The sequence below is a fragment of the Schistocerca nitens genome, chromosome 6, assembly GCF_023898315.1.
Source record: "Schistocerca nitens isolate TAMUIC-IGC-003100 chromosome 6, iqSchNite1.1, whole genome shotgun sequence".
Classification (NCBI taxonomy): Eukaryota; Metazoa; Arthropoda; class Insecta; order Orthoptera; family Acrididae; genus Schistocerca; species Schistocerca nitens.
The window spans coordinates 377,753,764-377,778,761 of NC_064619.1; the positions used below are offsets into that span (position 1 = coordinate 377,753,764).

At 38.4% G+C, this 24,998-nt stretch overlaps 1 protein-coding gene across 1 annotated transcript in view; it reads left to right on the forward strand.

Annotated features, from left to right (window-relative positions):
- Positions 1 to 24,998, forward strand: part of LOC126262763 (class E basic helix-loop-helix protein 22) — a gene marked incomplete at its 5' end in the record, with an annotated part of 73,451 nt that overhangs the window by 28,215 nt on the left and 20,238 nt on the right. The window contains one exon of the mRNA XM_049959576.1: positions 8,139 to 8,427. Coding sequence (XP_049815533.1) covers positions 8,139 to 8,427 — 289 coding nt within the window. The remainder of the gene's footprint in view (positions 1 to 8,138; positions 8,428 to 24,998) is intronic.

Genomic DNA, 24,998 nt, shown 5'->3' on the forward strand with positions numbered 1-24,998 from the left:
TTATAACCTTTAATCACTAATAAATTGCGTGGATATACAAAAGTAGAAACAATAGCGGGTTACATGCTATTAACTCCGTATCTGTCATTCGACTGCCGTGCCGTGACATGCGGCCGGCGCCGTTCATAGCCAGGTGGCGCTCCCGCGCTCGGCCGAGCTGCGGAGCGCCTCTATCGCCGCGTTCGCGTACTGACGTAGCGGCACTTTTAAATCTCGTGGCACTGTCACAACAGTTTCTCCCCTCACACTAAACATTTTTACATATCCAACTTTCTTTGAATTTAAGCACAACATTTTGTTTTCTGTTTGTTAAGTATGATTCAAATCACCTACGCGTACAGCCATCAATTCCATAAAACTTGAGTTTTTATAGGAGTGTAACACGATCTACCCAATTAGATTCCTTGGAAAGATAACAAAAAAAATTCCAAATGTTGATATTTTATTATATAATGCTTGTAATTTTTGATGAGTGAATGTATAAATAACATTCTCACATGAGCAAACATTCTAGAATCCAAATGTGATATTCTAAGTCAATTGTTTCAACCTGAATGTGCAACTACTCTTGTGTACATTACTTTTCTGAAGATTTTGGAAAAATATGTCAGTAAGGAGATTGAATGACAATTATTGAAGTCTTTCTTGTCACCTTTCTTATGAAGAGATTTAACGACTGCATATTTTAACCTGTTTGAAAAATTTCCTTATGCCAGTGATTCATTGTGTCTATCACTAAGCAGGGCTGTTTTACGGCACATGTGACACAAGCCACTGCTTGGGGTGCCAAGACGAGAGGAGTGCCAGAGGTGCCATTACTGTAAGATTTCTACACAGGATGTATCACAATTAGTAACAGCCGTTTGGGGCATCCAATTGAGAGGAGCATCAGCAGTGCTGAAATGCAAGTTTTGTATACAGTGCATATCACAATTAGTGGTGGAAACTGACATGAGTGAAAGTGTGCAAGGGAAAATAGGGAAGGGGGGTGGCGTGCCAAATGATAACTTGGTTGTGTGCAAAAACATTTTATTACTGGCCCTGTCACTAAGGACATTACTTATTAAGTTAGAACAACTTTTAAGAATTCATTTGAAATTCGATCAACATCATATGAGCTTTTGTTTTTTTAGAATTTTTATCACTACTTGTAGTTGCTTAAAGTTTTGTGAAATGAATTTTTTAATATATTCCCTTGCTTCTTCACCTGAACTATTTAATCATATTTTTGCTGCTACATTTAGAAAGCGATGGTTAAAAGTGATCACAACTTGTGAATTATCAGTCACAACATTAATGATTTAGTTGAATTGTTGTGGTATCTTCTACAGCAGCTAGCTGTCCTGTCTCCCATTGGACAACATCCCATATAGTTTTAATCTTATTATCTGCATTATTGATTCTAGTCAGGGCATACATACTTCTTGACATTTTAATGACACGTGAGTTAAGAGAAACTGCGCAGTAGGCATTGGCCCTGAGCCATCTTAAACCATACATGTGCCTGTTTTCAAACAACCAATTGTCCCATTCCTGCTGCTTTTTCTCCCCGTACTCTGGAGTAATTCTACTGTGCAAACTATGTTCCTTTCCTCAACTTTTACTTTCTCTTTTATAGCTGCCTGGTCTGCTCCTCTCTGCCTCGTGATGACTGAGTGTTGTGTGATGTCCTTAGGTTAGTTAGGTTTAAGTAGTTCTAAGTTCTAGGGGACTTATGACCATATATGTTGAGTCCCATAGTGCTCAGAGCCATTTGAACCATTTTTTGGTCTGCTCCCACAGCCTTTACTTTCCTCAGACATACTTGCACTTTCTGCTTGTAACCATGCTACTTGGGCCACTAAAATTTGTAACATTTCATCCAGGGTAGCCCCCTGTGGTATCTTTCCACCTTAATGGCTGCTCACACTTACTACTTTACATGCTTCACAATGATGAGCCATACTCCTTGTTCACCATGTTATTCATTGCCCATTCTAAACTAACACACATTTTTATGCTTTTGAGAACACTATCTTTCTTCACACTGCACGTACAAATACAATTAGACACATGCCATCAGTGAAAACTTTATCCATAAAAAAAAGATACAACAAAGAACACACAAAAGAATAGAAATAATTCAAATAATGAATGAGCAACCATTTCATCCCCGAACACTGATGTGTCTCAAGCCCATAACAGCAGCACATACTACATGTCACAGGTACTGACCGAGTATATGGCAACTATCGGCCTGACAAATTACACTGCTTGCATCCCATTGGCCATAAATAGTCTTCTCTAGTGTTACCCTTGAACTGAGGCAAATCCGCACATCCTTCTGCTTTCAAAACTGTACCTCCAGATTCCTACGTCTTAGCACAGGAACATAAGAGGCAATAAAAATAACAAGTTCCATCAACATATTAGTACCGTCAAAGATGCAACTCAGAGCTGAGGTGATGTCATAGCTGGAGCATTCTCACAATGAATGGCAGCTGCTGACATCGAAATACTTCTGACATCCAAATGTAGAGCTCTCAGAGCCCCATTTTTCCTCCACAGTTGGTAGCTTTTCTATTGCAGTGACCACTTCTGATGCCAAAATGCAGGGGTTGGGACATGACCCTGAAGTAAAAAGTTATCAGCTTATGGCAAATCAGGCTAGAGTGCCATTCCCTGCCTGGATGTTGGCTGCAGGTATGGTGGTGACTGGAATCATATGGTGAACCACCAGCAAAACATCCCTGTTTATAATAGTTTTTTATTCGTGTCAATTACAAGGATGGAGCCACAGCTGAAGAGAAGGTAGTTCACCTCATGACATAGGAGGCCACAGGTGTGCAGCATGATTTGCCTACCTGTCAGGTGACATGTATGGGAAGCTGCAGCTCCTGACATCTGCACATTCATAGAGGCTTGTCAGAAGCACTGTGCCATCAGTGAGGGATGACAATGGCAGTTCCTTGTAGCTCAGCTGCTCCATGGCCACAGCAACAATGCAACAAGATAGACAGTGTTTAAACCTTGGTGCCCAGCGTGACAGAATATGATGGTGTGTGTCCGTCCAGGTGATGATCTGCACCAACAGAGGCTCCTACAGGTTGGATGATAGCAACCATGTAGCTGAGTAGCAAGTTGTCCTAGGCTTGAATGCACTATCCACAAGAAAGGGGGCTGACAACAGAAGGTAGTCATCCAGCATGTGATCCAGTGATGCAGAGACACCAACCTGACACCATGCAGACTTCAGCTCAGGTGGGGGCCTGTAGCTAAGGGCAGCAAAGTCCAAGGATGGCGAATAGTTGCGTCATATTGTACTGCAAGTACATGCACCTAGATACTGTTGTATACCATTAACATCTGAAAATGAGAATCTGACGGGGGTGGAGAGGGGGCGGTATATATGTGAGCTGGCTGGTTAGTATTTATCCAAAAGCAGCATTCTCATCCCAGAACTCACAGCAGAATGGAATGGCAGGGTGTCACCAATGAGCGATAAAGACTTCATTTGTCCTAGTTTTCTTGTTTAACAAGGTTCTTCAGAAGCCCTGATTTGACAACTTTGGGTTTCAGGAGTGCTGGCTGGAATGTTCCTCTTTGCCAGCATGTTAAATAAGTGGTTTTGAACTTGGAATATGTCTTCTTGCTCTACAGTACCTGAACTTCAGGCTGACAACCACTTCCCTCTCTATGATGTCAATCTGCTGTTGCATGCAGGAACAGTTTGTCACCCCTTCAAAGTCATATTGCAATGCTCCACTCTGAATTTAATCTTATTCATGTTGTGTCATTTGTTAATGTGACCCTCTGTTTTCTATTAATAAGATAAGAATTTTATACTCTGCTGAAAAATATTATAACAGGTTGCCAGGAGACATCTTGCAGGAAACTGAAAATCCAAAAATATTCAAAAGTAAAATAAAAGAATACCACATTAGCCATACCATTTTACTCTTCCTAGTAGAATTTTAATACCTGCCCAATCAAAGACCTTGGCATGGTCTCAGAAAATGCCAACAGTTTATTTTAGTTCTGCTAGAATTTACTTCATGAGATTGTACAGGGCGAATCATGTAAAACTTCCACCAAAAAAAGACGGAAATGGAAAGTGCTGTTTATGTGCGGTTTTCACAGAATGGATTGGTAGTCAGGGGCTCATATTGTTAACCAATCAACAGATTTTAATAACACTTAGGAAGTGCATTTTTTGAGAAAACATACACTTTTTAAATGGAACAATGCCTATTGACATTAACAAACTGAATGTAGGGTAAATTAGAACGTCAGAGGTGTTGGTTGCAGGACCCAAGTGCAAGTAATTTAGGAGATATACTACTTTGAAAAATTGTCACACCAACACTTGTACAATACCCGTAGTAGCTCACACTAAAGAAAACCACAAGTGCATAGACTGTTATGTGGATTCTGACCAATAATGAGTCAATTGACCATTACAGGTTGTTTTCAAACTGACCACCAGCAGCGGCAGTACACGCTTCCATTCTGGTATACAGCCCCTCCCGCTGGAGGTTCGAGTCCTCCTTCGGGCATCGGTGTGTGTATGTGTTGTTCTTAGTATATGTTAGTTTAAGTAGTGTGTAAGTCTAGGGCCCGATGACCTCAGCAGTTTGGTTCCTTAGGAATTCACACACATTTGAAAATTTGAACATTCTGGTATGGAACGATTGTTGCACACGTGCTAGCATTTCAGCGGTCATGTCCAAGCAGGCTGCAGTAATATGTCATTGTATATCATAGGGTGTATTATATATGTCCTTGTAAACAATGTCTTTCAGCTTTTGCCACAGAAAAAAGTCTACAGTTGTCAAATTTGGGGAACGGACCAGTCAAGTTACAGGTCCTCTGCATCCAATCTAACAATTTGGAAACAATCTGTGAAGACATTCTGCAGTACTTTGTGCACTATGGGGTGCACAGCCATCATGTTTGTACCAGAGGTTCCTCCTAGTCTGCAGAGAAATGTCTTCTAGTAACTGTAGAAGATGGTCTGTTAGGAGGGTGCGATACTTATGTGCGTTCAATGTTGTGTGTATGAAAAGTGGGCCTATGAGTTGATGGTTCACTATCCCACACCTTGCATTTACATTCCATGGACACTGACATTCCACTTGATGAAGCTTAACGGGGATTATCAACAGGCCGATAATGCATGTTTCTATGGTTTACCTGTTCATGACTGACAAATGTGGCTTCATCGCTAAACAAGATACATGATATATCTGAAGTATCCTGTCTTAAAGCCAATACACAGAAGTTACCATGATTCTCACAGTCATTTGCATGCAGCTCTTGATAGATAGAGATGTGATAGGGATGCAATCTTTGTCAATGGAGAATGCACTGGACACTTGCCTGACTCATACCACTTACCTTTTTTTTAAAAAAAAAAATGTTGTCTAGGTGTTACACTGTCGCTTTCACATAACTTGTTTAAGAGGCTGATAAATAACTGCCAAGATGGCTGGGATATCTTGCCGCATACACTGTACAAGAATGAACTGCATTCTTCCTACATTGCCGGCCGCGGTGGTCTCACGGTTCTAGGCGCTCAGTCCGGAGCCGCGCGACTGCTACGGTCGCAGGTTCGAATCCTGCCTCGGGCATGGATGTGTGTGTTGTCCTTAGGTTAGTTAGGTTTAAGTAGTTCTAAGTTCTAGGGGACTGATGACCACAGATGTTAAGTCCCATAGTGCTCAGAGCCATTTGAACCATTTTTTCTTCCTTCATTCCCCATACACCATGAGCATGTCAGCTTTCTCTGCATTGGTAAATCCCATCGTCCACTCATGATGTACTGGTTGGACTATCACAGGGACACATAAGAATGCTTTAAGCAAACATAACAACATCGTACCTAGCAGCTATGCAAGTTGAATGGCAGAAACAAGTATCATTGTGGAAACTTTTCAAACTATGATATCTCAAAAATGAATTGTACTAGAATCCTGTGACAAACACCACTGACATTTTAATTTACCTAATTTTTAGTTTTTTAAATCAGTAGGCATAGTTCCATTTAAAAAAGTATATGTCTGGACAAAAAATACTTTCTAAGTATAGTACATCAATAGCACTTCCAATTTCCACAATATCTGCAGTGCAGGTTTTAGATGATTCACCCTGGATATTGTTTTTCTCAGGAGAGAAACCTTTATGGTAGCCAACCTGAGCTATTGTTGAAAACTATTTTCAGAAATATGGTTCAGTATTCTTCTGTAAATTTCCTTATTGACACTTTTTGAGAACAGGGGAGGAAGGATATGGGTTTGTAATCAGAGATCAGTTGCTTAGCTCCACATTTATAAATTGGTGTTACTACTTCATATTTCAGTCTTACAGTCTTCACTCATCGTTTTTCATAGATAACTTGCTAGTGGCACTACCAAGTCATCAGATGACCTTAATATCTTGTCTGCCAGAGAGCTACTATTTTGTAGTGACTTGATTTTTGTGATCTCTCTGACAGAGGATTTGGCATCTGCTGTGGTGGAGTATGCATGCTTGACAAAGCAAGTTTAGCAGATGTGCCTTTGATAGGTGCTTTCTTGTTCCTGGGTTTTCAAGTACTGTTAGGAATAGTTCACTGAATTTAGCAGCCAATGATGTGTATTACACACAATTTCTCTTGCAGCTATTGTCGTCATGGAAAAGAATATCATGTACATTACTGAGCTTATTGCTTCAATACCTAACAATTTTCCAAATAATCCTTGCTTTGTTCATGAAATTTTGATTTTTTTCTCCATTGTTCTTGGTTTTTGTCTTTTTGCCACTCACTCCAACTCCTCCAGTGGTAAATTCTGCAACATGAAAGGCAGTGTAACATATGAAATAACACATGTTGTTGCAACAGGTGCAGCAACCCTTTATTTCATGACCATTGCCAGATAAGAAAATGAGGTTTTTCAGAAATGATAGTACACACAGGTTATGTAATTTTCTTAGCAATGGAAATATTTATACAAGTAGGGTTTTTTTAAATGGAATGGTATACTTTTTTAATGGCATTCAAAAGCTGTTTAAAATATGGGTACAGCATTACAGTGCTTGTTATACCTGGGATTTAATCCTTTTGCAAAAAGACTCAGACGGTGTTCTACAACTAAAAGCCACAGCAGCTAGCATCAGCTATTGCCAGCAACAAGATAGAGTTACACTACTAAGGTAACACATATTTCCTCTTGGCCTTACTTCATACAATTTAAATACAGATTCAGCTAAGATTATTGTAAATGGAGCTATAACTAATTTCTTGAGGATTAGAAGGGATTTAGGAAAATTCTTTCAAATGTATGTACATCCTTATGTTTTAGGGAGCAGCTTTTGTGGAAGGAAATAGCAGTCAAAAAGCTTGGTAAAACGGCAGATTATAGCATGAGTGCCCCTCTTGTTGACGTTTATACCATAATAGTTCCTTCCAGTCACCTTGCCTTACAATTCCCCTGATATTTTGAAAAAGTTTGAAGGCTAACATTAACAAGGTTTGTATCACTATACTCTTCTTTTCAAGACCTTTCAAATTTTGTTAAAAAAGTTTATTGTTGCATTTTTAAAAAATCAATGCAGGAGTTATGACATCTCCATCTAGGAGATACCGAGTATCTTAGTATCCTATATTAAGAAATCACTCTCTGCTCCCTTCAGTGTCTGTGTGTGTGTCTGAGTATTTGTGACTATTGGTCTTTTAACTCTGAGGGAGGACTTAGCCTGAAAACTTTGCAGTGAGCTCAGTCTCATTCGTGGGCATGTCTGCTGTTCAGTCCCAGAGTGATTACCCCCACTATTTCCATTGTTTTACTATTTAAAGAAGTTCTTAGAATTTAATCAGCATAAGTGCCATATATTATTGCATCATACGGTTTTCAGTGAATATTTAAACCTGAGGAGACATCTGGTGATTTTATCTTACATATAAATTTGAACTCTGGGATATCATACTAATTTTTATCTTTGAAACATGTGAACTTGTTATAAAGAACTCATAAATGAGATAAAAGTTTCCAGAAAGTATAGACTTTCTTCAGAATGAAAACTTCACTTCCATAGTTTTTAAGTTATTTTAGTGTTCACTGTTTAGAAACACAAAGATAATTTAGTAATATACTACTTCAATAAAATTTGTATGTTTGTAGGTCACATCACCATCAGCAACACCAAAATCAACAGCAACAACGTGGGAACATTCCAGGGATCCCCAATAATGGTGTAGGTGTCTCCTCTGGGGCTGCCAACAAAGCCAAAGCCCGCCAGGGAAAGCTGGTGCGACTGAACATCAATGCGCGTGAACGACGGCGCATGCATGATCTTAATGATGCCTTGGATGAACTTCGTAGTGTCATCCCCTATGCACATTCACCATCAGTCCGGAAGCTGTCCAAGATAGCCACTCTACTATTGGCTAAAAACTATATACTAATGCAGGTCTGTGATTAGAAGTTTAACTGACTTGTAAATAAGGCCTTTAGATACCTAGTGGTACATAGCCATAATTCATAAGACTTGCACACATAATAAAACTGTTTTCATAGTCAACCAAACAATTTTTTATGAATGGTCAAATGATGTCTTGCATACGATTAGATATGTAGCAACTCAGTTTGTACACAGATTTGAATTCATTCCACATGTAGAAGAACAATGAGCAATGCTAACAATAGCTTTAGTGTAAACAAATTAACAAGATAACTTTTGTTATTTCTTTTTGTTCTTGATAGTAGAATTTGTTCTGTCTCATTAAACACCCTACCCTATAACTTAAAAACCCTTGTTCCCATGGTAACATGAGTGGTTGTGATGAGACCAGAAATATCACAAAAAAAGTTCTTCTCAGATTTTTAATTAAAAAAAGCCCTCAGTCCTAATAGCCTAAGATCTGTACCTAGTTATTCTATGTTGCTGGTAGCACTGTGCTTATAATACGATAATTTATTATCTACTCTGTAAGTCTAAAAAGTTTCCAGGTTGTATAAATAAAAAATAGAGAAAAGTTAAGATGGTAACTTTAATGCTTCAAGTGTTCAACATAGTCTCCCCCTACTTGACTATAATGTGTAGGACATTCATACAATGTGAAAATGTGAGAAAAGTCGTTCTTTGGCATATTGCTCAACTTACACATCTCACTGGCTTGAATGTCTCTTAAGCTGTCAAAGTGTTGACCCTCCATGTGAATTTCTGCACTTCATGTTTTTATGGTAGGTTCATGTTGATAGCACCATATCTCATCAACCATTATGATTTTTTATAGAAAAAAATTGTCTGCTTTTTGCATTGCAATCAGTCACAGCAGGTGTCAATGCATCACTGTTTTTGTTCAGGAGTCAAGGCGTGCAGGACGAACTTTGTACACACACTTTCTTCTATTTCAAAACATTCTGGAGAATGCCTTGAACACTTGATTTAGATGTGTTATTCCATTGTGATTTGTGATACAACAATCTTGACACAATATGGCCACACAACATGTACTTAAAAACTGAGTAGTCAAATGCACATCTGTTATCTACAGCTGTTAGTTAGAGCTGCCACCACAGTTACGATGGTGACATCACTTATACACAAGGAATAAAATCTGTCTCATAATTTTTTGGATGGCTGGTGCAATTTGTAAATCTGAAACTTTCATCTGTGTTGGTATACAGTGTTCCCACAAGCACATACACAAAACCCCACACCTTAGTTTCTGGGAAAAATATTTACACAACTCATGTATGTGTTCATAGAAGTTTTTTCTCTTTAATATAATTACCTGTTTGGTATTTTCACATGTGGCATACAGAGTCAAAGGGTTCTGCTCAAAGTCACAGTCAGTCCTAACATTTTTATGCTTGATGTGAGTGTTGGCAATGTTTCATGTATGCAAAGTATTGCCAAGAATCACCACTGTGCAGATTCTTTATCAGACTAGTCCCTTTGGAACTGGATTATTTTAATAATGGAGGGCAAAAGCAACTCCAATGCAACTATGACTAATAATAGCATTAAAATTAACCTCAATATTGATCTTTGCTTTAATTCCATATTAATAAACAAAATCACAAAATCTTCACTGTGCATTAAAACATGCTTTTATAATTGGTGCAGGTTGATGATACCCATATCCACTTGAACAGCTCTACAGGTATTAACATAACTTTTTCAGATCATTCATGTCATTAATTTTTTTGGGTGACTCCATAACCAGACATCCTGTAGGTTAATATCAGGAGACTAAACAGATAAATGCATAATATTTCAGTTCTGGGTCCCATTGTCTTGTATAAAAACAAACAAACACTGCAGGCCCAATGATACTGAATGGCCACCGTGTCACCCTCAACCCTTAGGCATCACCAGATGCAGATACAGAAGGAAACGTGGTCAGCGCACCACTCTCCCAGCCGTTGTCAGTTTTCGTGACTGGTGCCAGTAGTTCTCAATCAAGTAGCCCCTCAGTTGATTTCACAAGGGCTGAGTACACCCTGCTTGCCAACAGCACTCAGCAGACCCAGATGCTGACCCATCCAAGTGCTAGCCAAGCCTGCCAGTGCTTAACTTCAGTGAGCTCATGGGAACCAGTATTGTCTTTGATAGGTGTTGTTAAAAAAGCAAATTACACTCAAACTGAAGTTGACTAGGATGTCATCAGTTGTGAACCAAATGATGAGGTACATTGCAGTGGCACATTTTTTGTACTTCATATGAGGTTGTACAGGTGTTGTTACAGAAAATCTGTCACTGCAGAATGTTGCAATAGGGATATCTGTGCCACATTTTTACTACACCCATACCTCACCCTTACTGACACACTGCAGGATATATGCCCTATGAAACATTTTGTCTAATTTTAATCCAACATATTTTTAGAAACACCCTGAATTTATTTGAAATTTGGAAGAATCCACTCACTTGACAATGTATTTAAGTCATGAGAATTGCTTATCTGTGATATTTTATTTTGTTGTTCTTGCTAATCCTAGGATATTCTCATGCATAACATGTGTTATGTATTTCATTCTTCATCTCATAATGTAATTTTCATATTCCGTGTTTGCTTAAGTTACCAGTACATAGGAGACAAAATGTGATTAAAAATCTCCATTGCCCTTCTGACAACTTTCTACAACATTATTCTTATTTGCTTTTTATTCCCATCTTAGAGAAATTTCTCTCGCTTTCACTGATATGTTTTGTGTGATCTATGTGCTTGGTTGTGATACTGCATAGCTAAAATAATAAGGGGGCTGAGTTGTATGGTACTTACTTTTAGGAGGACAAAATCTTACTATAGCTGATGAGACATTCATATAGAATTACTGTTTTCTATTTTGAAAATTTTTATCACCAGTAGCAGAATTTTCATCTCCTGGAGGTAAGTGCTGGCCTCTCAATCTGTCTCTATGTTGGTTATATGCCATTTGACATCCACTTCTGTGTAAAGGCTTCCTCTAGGCTTTTCCCTAGATAAAGGTATTCAGCAGTATGCATTCATGCTGCTACTGCATGCTGCTTAATGTCATCTTCCTCTTTCCACTAGGTCACCTTCTGAAATGTTCTAGGTCCATCTTCCATCTACTTTCCTGTTTAGTTATCCTGCCTGCTTGTACTTCATTTTCATTGCAATTATCTCTTGTTCTCTCATTTGTTTTCCTGACTTGCCTAGTAATTCCAAACCTGCATCTCAGTCATTCATTTATTCACACCACATTGTATTAATTCCATTATGAAAGAGATTATTCAAGGCTGTAAAATGAGTCAAGTCTGCAGAACAGGGAGAAGCTGCCACTGTAGTCTACTTCTGTAAATCAGTTACTTCAAACAAGAGACACTGTTCCTCCTCCAAAACTACACAGCTGCCGTTTTTATCTATTACTTCATGTGTCGCATTCATGTAAAGCATTCATGAAACCACTGACTGCAAAGACAACTATAGCTAATAATTGAAAAACCCAGAAACCTGTTTAATTAGAACATTAGTATTAACCAGAATTTCCACTGATGAGTTTTAAATAGTGTTGATCTACTAGGCCAAAATCCACGCTGATATTCCCCCAGAATCTCTCCTGCATATGGAACTAGCCTATTATTGATAATACTAGAGAGAATCTTATAAGTTAGATTCAGCAGGTTAATTCCTTGGTAATTCAGCAAGAAGTGTTGTCTCATTTCTTATGAATCAGTTGGATTACCCCTAAGGTCTGGGATTCTTCTCTGATCCCATATTAATTTGATAAATTTGTGTATTCGCTTATGGAGACCAATTCACTCATTTTTCAACAATTCTGCCGTTAGTCCATCATTTCTGGTGCTTTATAGTTTTTTAAACAGCGCACTACTTTCTGTATCTCCTCTAATATGGACTCTTCTATCTTTGGATCTGCAGTGCAGCAGAGTGGCTGCACACACCTGGTAGAATTCCCTTCCAGAATCCCCTTGAAGTATGCTCTCCACCTATCCAGAACATCTTGCTTATTGTCAGAAAATTCTACTCTTTGTCCTTACATGCTTTTATATTCAGTCTGTATTCTTGAGTTCCTTCTTTAACTTTCTTATAAAACATCCTGCTCTCATTCCTTTGATAGTGATCTTCCAGTTCCTCTATCTTTATCCTTATGCTTCCCTTTTTTTCTCCTGCATATCCTTGCTGCCTCTATACTCTTTCCATTATACAAGGTGAGTCGCTACCTATTGCTACCTAGAATAACACTGGAAGTATGATAGTCGCTGAAAAGTTTGTGGGACAAATGTTGCGTGGGACACCGGGGGGGGGGGGGGGGGCATAATATGACATTGGTTTTTTGTTGCTAGGTGGGGTCATGTCAGAGATATGAAGGTCGGCTTTGTTTTTTAAATGGGATGCTATAGTTTGGTACTTATTTTCTGATAGCAGCTATCGAGACAAATCCAATGATGTGTAAGGTCTTTGAAAGTCAACAAAGGTCAAAAAGGTGGCATGAACATCCATTTACAGAAGGTGTTCAAAGTGATGACCATTGTTATCAATGCAGTGCTGCAATCTTCTTTCATGGATTGAGTGGCAATCTTATCACTTCAGCACTTATTGTACCACATGCTCTGACAGTTCTCTCTCGTATATAGTGCAAATAGTAAATATTCGCCGAATACAGCATATCCATCTCACATGCCATTGACATGTAAACGTCATTCAATGGTTTTGCAATACACCACTAATAGGAATGGTAAGACTAGTATCATTGAATCAAGAAAATGTGCACGAAGTATTCCTTCAAAGAACAAGTCAATATGCTTCTCATATATGCTGAACGATATCCTCAATGTACTCACCCTACATGTCATACATTTAAATATGTGTATGATAAATTGAGAAAAATTGGAGCTTTAACATATCCGGCAAAGGAAAGTTACTAATGAGGAAATAGAAATTGGTACTCTTGCCACTGTGGTTCGAGCTCCTTGTGTTAGTTCACATCAAATCGCAAGGGATTCTGGCATGAACCAGAACAGTGTTGTTCGTGTTCTGCATCGCTATAAATATCATCCTTACCATATCAGTCTCCACCAAGAATTAATTGTAACAGATTGTATGCATCACATTGAATTCTGCCGATGGGCTCAACTTAAGATTCAGAGGAATGACACATTTATTTATCTGATTTTATTTACTGGCGAGGCTACATTCATGAACCATGGAAATGTTAATTTGCATAGAATGCATTATTGGGCAACTGAAAATCCATGTTGGCTGTGGCAAGTTGCACACCAAAAACCATGGTCGGTGAATGTATGGTGTGGGATTCTGGAGGACAGAATAATAGACCCCTATTTCATTGAAGGAAATCTTAATGGTAGGAAGTACACCACATTCCTGCAAGAAACATTAGGTCTGTTATTGGAAGAAATACCTTTAGGAACAAGGAACAGAATGTGTAGAGACAATTCCTAAATCATTGGATTGGACACAGAGAAGATGTGTCATGGCCGGCTTGTTCGCCAGACTTGATGCTTCTGGATTTTTTTCTTGTGCGGGTTCGTAAAAGACATTGTTTATAAAGACATTCCAACTACACCTGAAGATATGAAGAGAGAATTGTCAGAGCATGTGCTTCGATAAGTGCCGAAGTGATAAGGAATACAACTCAATCCATTATAAGAAGATTGCAGCACTGCGTTGATACCAATGGTCATCACTTCGAACACCTTCTGTAAATGGACAGTCATGCCACCTTTTTGACCTTTGTTGACCTTCAAAGACCTTACTGGTACACATCATTGGATTTGTCTCGATAGCCGCTATCAGAAAATAAACACCAAACTATAGCATCTCATTAAAAAAAAAGAAAAGTTGACCTTCATATGTCTGAAACGACCCCACCTAGCAACAAAAAACCAACATCATACTATGGCCCCCATTGTCCCATGCACCTTTTGTCCCACAAACTTTTCAGCTCCTATCATACTTTTGGAGTTAATCTTGGTGGCAATAGTTAGTGACTCACCCTGTATAATGCCTGATTTGATCTAGTCTTTCAGTTTAAGCATTCCAGTCTTGCTTCCATTTTTCTTTTCCACCGCCTGTCTGCATTAATCATCATACTAGCCTTTGTATCTTAATCTGCTTGTTTTCCCAGTATTTCATATGCTATTGTCGGAATGGTAATTTTAATAGTTCACCATCTTTCATTTGTAACTCCAGTCACGATCAGTTCTAACAGTCTTTGAACAGTAGACGTATCTTTCAGTTGTTCTACAATTCCATTTCTTTATTCTGGTACTACTTCCTTTGGCAGCCATAGCAAGTTTCTGCCTCATTTTGGCTCCTATTAGATAATGGTCAGAATTGCAGCAAGCTCCTTTTCTAAGGAGCAAACCAAAAATGTGCACATTTTCTATACCAGATGCCCACATCTTCATTAACAGAATATGGTCTGTTTGGTTTGCTTCATTTGTTCCTGCTTTTTTCCAGTTCCTTTGTAGATATTTTCCTTGGGAAACAGGTGCTTACTGTCTTTTAACTTATTCACAGAAGCAAACTGTGCAACCCTCATACTTTTATTAGGTCTGTTTCATCACGTAGCCTTATCAAACATGCTTCTGAAAGGCCAAATAGGTCAACAACAGATCAGATATTTGTGCTGAGGCAAATACATGAAAAGGCATTTGAGCATAATATTAAGCTTCATAACTTCTATGTAGACTTCAACCAGGCTATAGATAGTCTTGATTTGGAAGAAATGCTGGATGATTTGCTACTGCTTGGTATAGCATCTAAGTATGTTTCACTTAACTGGAGCAACATCGGCTGGCTGCAAGGCTGCTGTGTAAATGGATGGAGAACTCAGTAAATTAGCATTAGTAAAGAAGTCAAGACAGCCCTCTTTACAATGTTTTTTAGTCTAACTCCTGAAGCAGCCATCAAAAGTTTCAAATATCTGGTTACATACATGCAAAATCAGCCCAGATATGTGCATATGCTGATGATGCAGTAACTTGTAGTAGAAGAAAAGTTTCCCTAGAGAGAAAATAGGTGAGTTGAAAGAAGCCATCCTACCTAGAGGCCTTGCTATTAATGAGAAGAGGACTAAAAGTGTGAATATCACCAGGAAGGAAAATAATAACTTGGATAAACTATAAGCAGCTGGTTTCAGTCTTGAACATGTGCAGAACTTTGACTACATGGGATCTAATATTAATAGCTAGCAGAAACTTCAAATTTATGAGCTCATGGTCAGGCCAGTTGTAACCTACAGATATGAAACATGCTGATCAGCAGCACCTCAAGATACCTGAATGCAGGGTTCTGCACAAGATCTATGGGACAGTTCTGGATAACAATGGTTTCTGGAGATTGAGAATGAACACTGAGGTGGATCACCTCATACATGGAGGTGACATTGTAAGAATGATAAGAAATAAGAGAACAGCTTGGCTTGAACAAGTCCTTAGGATTGGTACTGGATAAACAACTAAATAGGTTTTTGAATAGAAGCCAACTGGAAGAAGACAGAGTGGAAGGCCACGAAAGAAGGGGATAGACAATGTGGAAGAAGATATAAAATCTCTCGGAGTTTGAGAATGGTAGAGAACTGTGCTGGAGGGGGCAGAGTGGAGGAAACTTGTTGAAGAGGCTAAGACCCACGCATCGTGGTTGTAACACCATGAGAAGTGAAGTCCTAAATAGTGTGATAAATTATAGAATGACTGGTCGATAAAGTACTCTTGTGCTTTGTTTTTGAATATCTGGGGGTTAACAACTTGCTATCAGATGCCTGTCAGCAACTGGCAATCAACTTCTGTACCAGAATATAAAAATCCATTCAGAACCATATGCAATCTAAGATGGAACTAATTTTACTTCTATTGCAGTGATTTTGAGTTTCACAGTTCATCCTAAATTCACTCTTATTGTTAACTAAAAATATCATTAGGGAGTAAATGTGTAATAAGTGTAATAATCCCAATTCATTCATTCATCATGCTCTGTAGATCACATCAACCATGAGAACTTTAGGGGGCGTGGAATAAGTCAAAGTATACATTAGCAAAAGACAAAGAAATCTTAGAAACTTAATCTATACACTGTATTAGCAATGCATTATCACTATATTGCTTGGTGCTATTCACACTTACGCTGTCTAAATTTGATTGAGTAAATTAAAAATAAAGTTTAATCCAAGTTCTGAATTAACACATCCCATGCACCACCCAAATCTTATCATACCATTCAAAACTAACAATGTTCATTTTAATGTGAGGAGTATTTTCATGTGCCTCATGCAATCCTCAACTATATAATTAACCCTTAACTACTCTCACTATTTAGACTGACGTTATTAAGGTCATGGTGAAGTTTCTGACCAAAAAAAAAAAAAAAAAAACCATCACCAACTTATTAACTTCTGCTTTTCCATAAACTGCTGTTAAGGAATCAATAAAAGAATAGCTTCTATTTATGAAAAATCACTCTTTATGAAGAAAAGAAGATATGATCTTACCAACAATTAAGGCTCTTACATTAACATTGGCTTCTTAAACGGGGTTTTTGGAACTAACTTAAGTATGAAAATCTTCTTCAACAATGTTCAGAAGCATGTTTTGAGATCAGATAGTGATCTGTTAAGTAAACTATAAAAAAAAATAAACAATGACTTTCAGTAAAAATGACAAATCATCCAGGCACTTATTTTCATTCATCACAGTTAAGGATACAGGGTCGAAAAATCGAAAAATTTTTTATGACTTTATTAAATTCTATAGTCTTTCCTGATTACATTGATATATATATTATAGGGTTTCAAATGAAAAATGACCTATATATGCCAGATTTTAAAGTTACGGTCATGTATGCCGCCACGTCCCCTTTATTTCTGTTACAAAAACCAGTATTATTTCGAAAAGAACTGTGAACTTTGTGTTTCCAGCAATTATACATATGATACATTGTATATGTTGGTAACAGTGCAGGTTTTTAGAGTCTGTAAATGATTATCTTTGCTTGTATTTACTTTGTTTCACTGAAGCAGTTTGTTCATGTGTTACTGAATGTTCGTTGCCCAAGTGTTACATATATTTGTGGAAGTAGGTATCCTTTAGTGTGCAATAAATATGAAGTATGCCACTCATCAAGAAATTCAATAAAAGTAAATTCCACGGTCACCAGTTCACAAATCAAGCAAGCCACACTGTTGAAAGTAACCTATGTATCAGTTCTTCAGGGAAGAAACTCCCACATGGCACGCCACCTGGTTATTCAATTTTTGTGTTAACAGTGACACTGTTTGTAGTGGATTTGTTGTTGATGATGTGGGCATCTTATCTTCTTTGATAAAGGAAGTGGCGAAATGTAAACAATGGTATGGTGTAGGCTGTCTGGAAATAACTGAACAACAAAGTAGCAGGAAGGGTTTAGCATCAAAATTAGTTGTTCTGTGTAGATCCTGCAATAAATCTACCTCAAAAATGACTTTGAACATTGTGCATAATTCATATGATGTGAATTTGAAGTTAGTGTATGCAGTGCATGCAATAGGAAAAGGGGCTGCTCAAACGTTTTGTTGTTTGATAGACCTTCCTCCTCCTCCCAGTAGTTCAGTAAGAACATAAAAATACTTTTAGGTGCCTTGACGGTTGTGTATAAAGCATCTATGAAATGTGCAGTAGAAGAAACTGTAAATATTAGAGGCACCAGGGACATTGGTCTATCTGATAGAAAATCTCTGTCTGGCCGAGGCAGATTGATAGAAACTGAAATAGACCTCCTTGAGCATTATTGCAGACTGGCCATTAGATGAACTGCACCTCTGAATGATGTTACAGCAATGAGAAAATCTGTATGGACCACCTACTTTATAAGTTGTCCACAGATGACCACCCTGTTGACGGACTTTGCCCTAAAGGAGGAGCGTGTTTACCAAAAAGCAAAAGAAAGTGGTCAATTATACCATTATAAGCATTCTCTTCCTGAGCCTGTTATGAATGAAATAAAACCAATTTTTAGAGACCTGAGTGACCTTGTTTTTCTTAGTAAGTGTCTTCATGGGGGCTCTCAGAATACAAATGAAAGTTTCAACCATTGCATATGGGAAAGATTACCCAAGAACATTTTTGTAGGACTAAATGCAATAAACGTTTGTGTACTAGATGCAGTAATATGTTTCAGTGAGAGAGTGATAGGAAGGTTGGAAGTCCTGAGAAATGTAGGTATAAAATGTGGCTCTAATATGGAAGATCAATTGCTTGCGTGTGACAGACAACGGGTGCATGAAGCTGAAAGATTCGCTCTTCAAGTTACAAAAGAAGCAAGAGGTGCTAAAAGGAATGTCAAGAGGAAGCTTGAAGATGAAGAAATGCTTCAAGATGAAGACTAAGCTTTAGGAATGTTCTGAGGCACAGTTTAATTGGACTCATATCTTCATTCGCAATTTCCTGCTAGTTGTATTTTTCCGAAACCTAACCTAACCTAACCCAACGTAACCTAACCTAACCTCAGGGTACAAATATTTCCTAAAGTTTATAAAGCATTGCTCTGATTTTTTTCTGTAACTTGCAATAGTCCATACTTATGTAGTAGACCTAATCTTTACTGCAGAATCAAGTAAATTATAGAAAAATAACATTTTTATTAGGAAATAAATTATAAAAATTAACATGTAAGATGCAATATTTTTTATTCTTGTAATACACATAATATGTGGAATTAAATAGGTCTAGTACCTCAGCCATCATGTCATGCATATCTGATAAAAATTTGGTCTCCTTCAAATGTATAACATTTGATTAAATGGTACCTCTATTTGAGGAAGCATTTTGGGAAAAAAATTGCATCAATTTCTTTGTAATTTTTTTAATAACCCTAAGCAGGTTCCAAAATATTCAAAATACTTCTAATTTGTTTAAAAAGTGTGCTGCATTACCTGATATCAACAAAAAACCTGTAAAACATACATTATAAACAGTGCCTGAAAGAAATAAGTGTTGATTTTTACATAATATTGAGCCGGAAAAGGACCCTGTATCCTTAAGACATACATTTTTGTCAATGGAAAACATATTTTTCACATTTAGAACATGTTCTGGTAGCTGTTGTGTCTTTAATGTGTGCACATACATATGACATTTATGACTTTTTAGCTGACTCGGTCCAGCCTCAACTTGCACCACAGATATGTCAACTCTGCTGTCATTTTCAAATTTTTTGCAAAGGCCATTATTCTTTTTCATCCGTGTGTCCCTAGAAAAAATCTTGGAATTCATTTTCCTCTCTTTGATATTTGCTTTGGTCAATGCTATGCCAAAAATTTTTATACATCTTGATGCACTATCTTGCTATCCTTATTTGTAATGGTTTTTCAATAAAGATACCCAGACTGTCTTACTATTTCTTGGTTTTCTCAATGAACATTTTCTTCCTCTGCCTCTTCATTGTCCTGTATTTCATCATCAGTTTCGTGATCAGATATTTCTGTTTTGTAGTCACTAGACTTGGCCACAACTTGAAAAGAATCTGGTGTATCCAATGAATCAGAATCTTCACTAGCTAACAATAACTCCAAAATCTGATCATCCTTCAAATGTTGCTCCATTCTGTCTAAAACAAAGAAAACCACTTTGTGGTGACAAATAAGAAAAGTATCATTTATATTTTCATAGGGTAGATTTCAACCTCAACTGGATTGTACCTATGGAAATAATGGTTGCTGCTTAGCAGGTGCTTGCACAATGCAGAAGCACAGTCGGCACCAAGAATACAGAAAGCCAAAGTGGCAATGTTGCAATAAGAACGGAACTAAACAAAAGAGTGATGTGTGGGGTAATAAATTAGTCTAAACTGTTACACCATTACTTGAACCCCCATGTTATTATTACATCATCTCTTTTTCCAAGATCCTTGGCCGAGGAGGCTAAGTCAAAGGTGATGTCATTGAGTCCTGAACCTGGCTTAAAAATAATATTTACCTGGTGATCAGTTCGCAAAGAGCTCTGAAACAATGCTGACATACTCTTCCTATCACTGCTACTTCTTTGGTTTTTAAAATTTTTCTTCGAAACACTTGGCTTGCACCTTATTCCCTGTACTGTCAGACTGAGTTGGAACTTCTTGGGTTTTCTGAATGCTCTATCACTCAGTCTCCAAAGGAGTGAAAATATGGGAGTCAGCAAGACTGAAGTGATTGAACTAGCAACATCTGCTGGATCTCTTCACTGATTTGTAAAGCATCACTTTAATACAGGCTTCTGTTCTAGACCTGTCATTATTGCAGCTGACTGCAGCACACACAAGTGATAATGCCAAGGTTCCTAAAAAGGTTCTTTTATCCACTGAAAAAACCACAGGTTTTGAATGAATTCCACGTGAAGTCAATGTCTCATTGTCACAAATGAAAACACACATTGCTGTAAACTTTCCATTTCATATAAATTGAATCTTCATTTTGAAAACTTAACCTACTTTACCAGAAGAATTCTGGGCCATTTTCGCCTCTCTTCTTTTTTTCTGCACCACCAGTGTTTTATGCCCACTAATCTCTACTTCTAGTAGCTGTAGGTCATTTTGATTTGTTTGGAATTGCATGGTAAGATTTTTATAAGATTATGAGTTAATTTGGTAGATGTTAACCAGTCATAAGCTTGTTTTATTATTTTCATGGCTGTGTCTGGTATGGGTGTGTTTGAGCACTTAATCAACATACTTGTCTCATCAGTAAAAATGGTCATTTTTTAAGAGTCCTCTAATGTCCCAGATAAATCATTTATGTAGGCTTGCAGAATCCAGTATTTAACATTTCCCCATTCTGAATTTAATCTTATTCATGCGATATCATGTGCTAGTGTAACTCTCTATTTTCTATTGTTAAAAGAAGACTCCATCCATTCGTGGAGAAAGCATTAAAATCATATAATTTTAGTTTCCATAGGAGAATTTTACTACCTGCACAATCAAAGGGCTTGTGTCAGGATTATATAATATTCCAAAAGGGTAATTTTTCTTGTTTAATTCTGATAGGTTTGAGTTTCGGAAATTATGTAATGGTTTCTCAGTAGAGCATGCCATTTTAGCTACAGAAGGAACTCTGTTAAAATGATATTCTGGTAATGACACATGAAATAATGAGGGAATCAAGCAGATTCAGAAATGAAGACTGGTATGATGATGAATACAGACAGGTAATGGGACAGCAATATACAATGAAAAAAAAAGAACAGAACAAAAATGATCATACAGCATTATTGGCCAGGAGCCCCATCTAGGGTTGTTTGGCCACCAAGTTCAAGATGAGGATGCCACAACACCCAATCCAAGAGCATATAAAATCTCTGACCTGGCTGGGAGTTAAATGTGGGCCCGGTGCATGGCAGTCAGTGCACTGGCCACTCAGTTATGGAGGCAAACTAATACACAATGAAAGGAGAATAATAAGGAGAGAAAGGTAAAGATGGAAGAACATTACTGTAGGAATGAAACAGGAAATTTTATAAGAAAATTAATGCAGAAACTCATGAATATGGACCTAAAATAACAGTGTGTAAGACTAAAGAGAGAAATTTGCTGACAGTTATACAAGGTAGTCTGGCTGGATGGCAAGAATATTATAATGAAATTTTGGAACGTAATCCCACTTGGGAATGAGACACCACCCTTTTATACTGCTGGACGAAAGATGGAAGAACCCAAGTAACTGGGAGTATTGAAGCTAGTCAAGTGTCAATAAAATTACAAAGTGCTAGGAACCCATGAAATACCTACAGGAATCACTTTAATAAAAGTAGAAACCACTCTCCGTAAGGAAACCGACAAACTTATAAATGTGATGAGGAATCAAGAGAGAATATCAGAAAAGTAATTTGATAAGAAAAGAGCCCAGTATCATAACCTCAGAAATGTCTGTTCTGTCAACTTTGACTTAAGCCAAATATGGACAACAACAGCTTATGATATGTAACCCACTGAAATTTGTTGTCATAGAGGAAACTGCAGAACATCTGGATACCAAATATAATTTCCAGTGCCTCTTTCTCTAACTGTGAATAATTTTCTTATACTGTAGTCAGCATCCTAAAGGAAAACATGATAGGCCATTCCTAGACATCTCGGTGACATATCTGTGGCTAACACAAGTGGTAAATAAGACCGATACAAGGTTAGGCATGGAGCAGGCATTGCTTCATCATAAGAAATGTATGGTGACAATCCTCAGACCACTGGAAAGGGATTCCTTTTCTCAATGGAAAGGGATTCCTTTTCTCCACAGTTAATTCAGTGGATGGGTTATTATCACAAATTGAGGCATATCAGTCATAATATGTAACCTTTCCCTTAAAAATCTGCAAATCATTTATGTTCTTTGGAACTGGAATATGGAAAATGACTGCCACATTCTATGACACCAGTTTAACACAATCCTGGCTGTTGTATATGCTTAATAGTAGGATGAAATAGGAGCTTTTTGCCAAGTTCAACAGTAAGTGGTTTTCAAAAGAACTGAAAATACTTGCCAGATATTCAGTATATCCTTGCCCTAAGTTCTTGTTGTCACCACTACATCATATAGGTAATTGATGTGCTGTGGAATATTTGCAATAGTTTGTTCCAGAAATTTTTGAAAGGTTACTGATGGAAGTCCCACTGGTGTTCGTACAGCTGCTGTTGCTGTTGCTGTTGCTGCTGCTGGAGCTCCCTTTGTTTTTATAGCTGTTACTGCTGCTGCAGTCGTTGTTGCTGTTGCATCTGCAACTGCTGTTGCCACAATTTTAGAAACTCAGGATCCATGCTTCACAGGGATAGTTGGGCAGTGAGAAAGTGCTCATTGCCACATTTCTAAACATTTCAAAAGCATAGCAAGGCCATTTTAAGCATATACAAAAGTCCAGGGAGCAATACAAATCACAAAAATAAATCTGGTAAGGTCAAAACTGTACTGTTCAATGGTGCATGAATAATGGCTTCAAAGACTAGCGAGAGACTTATTGACAAGTGTTGGGCCAGGGTATTTACAGGCAATTTCATGTCAGTGGATGATCCCACATGACATGCTTGCCATGGCAGTACCTCACATAGGAGCAACCTGCGACTCAAGTACATAGCCCGAGTATCTCTGACCTGTTCTCCATATCCATACTTATACTGGGCAGGAAATCCAAATCTCTCTGGGCACTAAACCAGATTAAAGTCCTTCATCAAGGAAGGGCGAGAGAGACAGATGCTGGAAGCCTGGCAAAGGCTCTCATGAAAGGTCGACATGATTCGCTGCGTCAGATGCTGGCGCAATCAGTGGGATCACTGATCAATGGCTTCAAGAGTGCAGCTTGGGATTGCCTGCAGGGGAATGGGTTCCAACTGCGGAGGTGATGGAGACAACAATTCAGCCTCCATGGGCACCTGAGGTAAAAAGGACCCACCTCTGTTGGTTATGTGCTGAGTGTGTCAGTGGTATTGGTGGGAGCTGAAAGTGGCCTAGGGAGTGGACATGGCTCCACCTCTGTTGGCTTTCACTGTTGCTCATTATTGACACCCTGTTGACACTGAACATGAGGGCAGACATTATAGTGATAGGTGGCAGGCTTATCCTTGGCGTGGTTACATTTAAGTCATGCCCAGATACTGGCTGAGGGGAAGGGGGATGTCTTGTTGCAGATTTTGATGACTGATAGAGCTCCTGACTGGCCACCCCCTAGTGTTGATGAAAAAGCCTTTGGTCCATCCAGGATCCTCACTGAATGTGCAAGGCCAGATATGGAGGTCCATGCCATGATACTGCTGTGTGTTTAAGTGGTGGGGTCATGGAGCTGGGTACAACAGGTCAAAGAATGTGCAGGATCTGCATCCATGTGTCATTTCAACTGGACTACATCAATTTACAGGGGTGGATCAGTAGGTGAAGAGGAAGCTGGTGAATGCTTTCCCATGGTTGGGTGCCATCTTTATGTTGTGCGTCTGTATCTTGAAGGCCTGACCATAGGCAAGGGTTCTAAATTGGTTGCAGGATGAAAAGGAGCAGTGGTCAGATGTTCAGTGTTGTTGCATTTACAAAAATCCTGAAATGCTGATGTTGTGAATTGAAAGCCATTGTCAGAAATCATGTTGGAAGGTGCACCCTCAATTGCAAATATGATGGATAGGGCACAGATGGTAGCTTCTGTGGTAATGATAGCCATCCATGCCACATCATCCAAATTGCTCCCTGGAATGGTCCAGCGAAATCAACATGCGCCCTTTGCCAGCAGTAATCAAGGCACTGCTTAGAGTTGAAACATTGTGTTGGGGCTGACTGATCGTGGCTGCAGGCCTGGTAGTTCTGGATTTTTGGTTCCATGGCAGCATCAAGACTATGCCAATAAACTTGATGCCGCACCATTGCCTTCATTCTGCACGTTCCCCAACGTCAGTGTGGGGGAGTTTCGGCATGTGCAGCCAAAGTGCAGGAGAAACTACCACCCAGCATTCAGAAACATATCTAGCTAACTAAATAATACACTCAGTGGCCTTAAGCCTGTGCAGTAAGGAAAAATAGGTACACCATTTCCGGTTGTTGCTCTTA